Raw genomic sequence first — 4341 nt, forward strand, 5'->3', positions numbered from 1 at the left:
AGAACGACGTGATACATGTCATCTCTGCTTTGGGTTCAAAGCAGAATTCCCACCATGCCTGCAGTTTTCACTCATGCAGACAAACAAAAATCATCTTAACACTACCATAAGTAGAATACAAGATCCAACAGATCTTCAAACCATCAACAACTACTTTTCAAGATCATTTCACAGGGTTAATAAAGCCTAGAATCTCTTACTCTGCCTACTATACAAAAAAATATGTAAATTGGAAGTTGTTTTTTCAATAGTAATAATTTTATGACAGGTCATAAAAAAATAGTAATAAAGTATTAAGAGTAGTGAGTAATTAAAGCAATTGTTAGTGACAGCTGTGTCTCCACTATATTGGATTTGGCCCTTGATGTAGCTTACACAGTAAAATAATGCCCCCTATATATTCTCTCAACACTATCAATCTCTCATAATGGCAAAATCATAATTCAGATCCAACATTTGTCGTTGAATTCTAATAGATAGGTTCGCAAAACAAACTTGCAGCACCTAGAAGAGCACCTACAACACTGCAAACATTGTTCCATCAACAGAAACAGCCAAATAAGCAGAAACAAAAAGCCACACCTGCGTAGATATCTTCACTTATGTTTATAACACGAGAAGCCTTGCTGATACCACCACGGGTTATGTGGAAGACTCTATCGAAGACATCAGGATGACCATAATGCATACGAACCCTGAGCATATCATAATTAGCATATTTTATATCTAAATAGAATGGAACTTGTAAAAGATATCAACTGAAAAAAAAATGTAAAATTGGCTTACTTCAAAGGATTTGCTAAAACACGCTGACCCAAAGTCACAAAACTGGTTTCTTGGTTAGACATAAATGAGGCCAATGATGAGACACTGTATGCAAATATAGGTAAGTTACTAGAAGCTGTAAGTATTAAAATTTAAGCCAAATAAACACACTATATCACGTTTTATGCCACACATACCTTCCAGTAAATACATGCTCCCTAACACCAAGTATGGTTGGAGGACGAAGTCCATGATCAGAGTGAAACTCTTCAAGTAGATTCCTCATTTTTAGAGCCTCCTCAAAGTAGTTATCCTATAACAAAACTCACTAAACATCACAAACTTAAGGGAAAGCAAATAAATTTTACATTAATTACAAAACAAGAAAATTATCAACATAAGTTTATTTGCACAATATGTGAAAAGAGTAACCAAAATAAAACTAACCGTTTTCTAGGATACGAAGAGTTTTATTATGGTGTTGGGGAGAGACAGTTTAGGAGGGTGCAGAAATTCAAACTAGATTATAAAGGCTTCACAAATTTTTTAGATGAATCAAATGAATTAGAGACAAATGTAAAAACACTTTATCACCTATCACCTGACAATTGTCTGGATTGCATTTCCCCGAGTAAATATGATTGCATGGTTTTGATTCTCAGGCTTCCCTTCTCCAATTTTGGGATTTGGGATTAATTTTACCGAGTATATTTCCTGTGATAAATGCTCAATTAAGTAAAACTACACAAAGTGGTGTAATTCATTAAAGAGAGTAACATCATGAAAGTAGCCTAAGAATAGATGAAATACAGAAGAGTATACTTGAAAGCCACAAATGCTAATTTGTGCAAGTAAATTTTCTGACATTTTGAACTAAACAGATAGATATAGACCAACTATTTTAGGTTTATGCATTTCATACATTACACATGAAAACATTATATAATTATTATTTATTTATTTATTTTCTTTTTTTACCAATTTTTATCATTAAAATCAGTGAATCTAAAAGTGGGTAGTTAATACACAGCAGCCATAAGTTGCAAAGCACTAGCAAGCAAACACCGCCAATCAATATATATGTACAGTTTTAAAATTTTGTGGGACTTAATTCTGTTTGTATAAAGTTTTCTGATTCTAACAAACTCATTCTACAACATAAAGATTGGTGACAGTGTTCTGCTTTTGGGGTTTTACAGCCTGGTTTGAAACAAATGTGCTAGATGTATAACCATTTATATGTCTCTATCTAACAGCTTAAGTTTTCAGAAGAGATGGTTTCATGACAAAATGCTTGCATCTTGAAGCGAGATTCCTCCAACCTGAATTTGTTATACAATAGAATCATTCTTGTGGTTTTCTTCTGGTGTTCAATACATGCTATTTTTAGGGATAGGTAGTTCAGGGTTTTCTATATGTAAAAGAAACAGGGAAAAGATATATTTAATTGTTTGAAGTGAATGACAATAATAAAAGATGCCATAGAAATCTGAAGGAAATTATGCAGAAGCTTCATAGATAAAAGATAAAATAAAAAATGAAATGATATGATTAGATGTCAAATCCATCAACTATATGGTTCAATCAAAACCATTTGAAATGTGCAAGCACAAACAGACCAACCAAGTTTGGACCTTGGAAAATAGTAGCTTCAATTAAGTTTTCCAACAATCTAATCGATAATTTTAGGAGGGAAAATGTAACTGCTTCCATGCAATTAATAACAATAAAGGTTTGGTTTAAGAAGACATACAATAAGTAGTGAAAAATCAAGTGATTGAAAATTCACCCTTGTACTCGGAATGGGGGGAATTAATGCTGATGATAAGGTTGCTAGAAAATAGAGAAGGTAGATACCAGCAAAAAACAAGAACAAAAGACACTAAATAAGACGGAAGGTACAGAAGAATGGCACCTTGTCTTTCCCATTGACATCAGCTTTCACCAGCTTTGAGTAGTACTCAGTGTTTACTTTTCCATCTCTTAAAGTTTCAACAGTGTCAATGAAAGCAACACGAAGAGCTTCATTTCTAAGGGCATGAAGAATTACAAATTAGATACTGAGCTAGAGAACTATGCAACTTGAATAATTAAGACAATGAAGTAGTTAATTGCTAATACAAGTTGATTAGTGAAATTGAACTAACCTTTGCATAAGTAAAGCAACATCAGCAGCCTCAGGCTTTTGCTCTTCTTTCTGCTTACCATAAATTTGACATGTCACAACATAAGTGAACTTAAGATCTGCCTGAGCACGTGCTTCAGGGGACAAATCAAACCCACGTGTATCAGACAGTTCATCAGAACTAGCTGGAGCCTCCAAATCTAAATTGTAAAAAGAAAGAGAAAAAGATGAAAAATTACTAGCATGCATATAAAGAACATATGAAGGAGTCTTATGAACTTACCTCCAACCGTTAACCTCTCCAAATATGTCTGAAGCATAAGAGCTTTCCTGTAATACATCATCCCCCGAACTGTAAATTTGAAACAAGAAAGAACAGAGAATGATCAAGATTTGAAACATTAAATGCAGTATTCAATATAATCCAATAGAATGTAAAATACCCTTCTAAAAGAAAATCGATCAAATGCAGCAAACAAATTTCAAATATTGAATATGACAAGAAATTAAAACATCAGCTAAGAAGGCACAATAAAAATCATTGTCGAAAATTACCAGTTCTGGCCAGTGTTTGTCCACGATATGAAGCCCAAAAACGCAATTCAAGGATATCATTAGCACTATCAAAAAGCTCTGTGTCAGGAGCATTTTCATCATGGCGGATTCGGGCTAGAAAGTTTTTCCACTCGTCTGCAGAGAATTATGAGAATTACATATTGATCAATACTGTTAAAACTGGTATAAGATACAGGAAGAATTGTAGGAACTGTGTGTACTGAATCAGGTATCCTTGACAATGTATTGAGAACATTAAGTACAATTGGGATAATTTCTGGTTCTGAGGGATTCTGGTACAAATAAATGGATAGAGATATAAGATTATTGATCTCACTCTTCCTATTTGTACTGCTCACACTTTTAGCAACCTTCTAACCAATTTTCTCAAACTTTCAAACACCAGTCCTAACTGATTAAGCAGTTTTTAAAAAATTCAGCTGCTGTTCCTCCAGACTGCAGCCTGGCAGCCCCTCCTTCCTGATCCCAACTTATCCCTTCACTATAAACCAGCCCTAAATCTGTTTCCTATCAAATAACAACAAATTTTATGTAAACAAAGCCGGCGTGAAGATAATCCAGAGAGCCTACAATGACAACCAGATAGCCACAACAACTAAACCTTGTCCTACTAAGCGGATTAGATGTCCCCATAGTGTCTATCTTTATCTTCAGACCACCAATGGTCTATATGAACACACTCCATCTGATTTTCTGTCCTTACCTACACTTCTATAAGCCTTCTCCACAAATATCCAACCCACATAACGTGAGATCCTACTATTTTTTTTCCAATGACATAAACCTATTTCCTTGTTACTTAGTTTTGACTGTCCAACATTTAGCCTTGTAAAATATGCCCCCCCCCTCCCCCCTCATTTTCTTTTTTTTTTTTT

General features: G+C 34.3%; 1 protein-coding gene across 4 annotated transcripts in view; it reads right to left on the reverse strand.

Moving 5' to 3' along the window:
- The window catches only part of LOC107617394 (callose synthase 9), a 32325-nt gene that overhangs the window by 5158 nt on the left and 22826 nt on the right, over positions 1–4341 (reverse strand). For all 4 annotated transcript variants that reach the window (XM_016319150.2, XM_021110875.1, XM_016319152.2 and 1 more), the window contains 3 exons: positions 963–1078; positions 787–870; positions 583–695 (listed from right to left, as the gene is read on the reverse strand). In XM_016319150.2, coding sequence (XP_016174636.1) covers positions 583–695; positions 787–870; positions 963–1078 — 313 coding nt within the window. The remainder of the gene's footprint in view (positions 1–582; positions 696–786; positions 871–962; positions 1079–4341) is intronic.

Source organism: Arachis ipaensis, chromosome B09 (assembly GCF_000816755.2).
Source record: "Arachis ipaensis cultivar K30076 chromosome B09, Araip1.1, whole genome shotgun sequence".
Classification (NCBI taxonomy): Eukaryota; Viridiplantae; Streptophyta; class Magnoliopsida; order Fabales; family Fabaceae; genus Arachis; species Arachis ipaensis.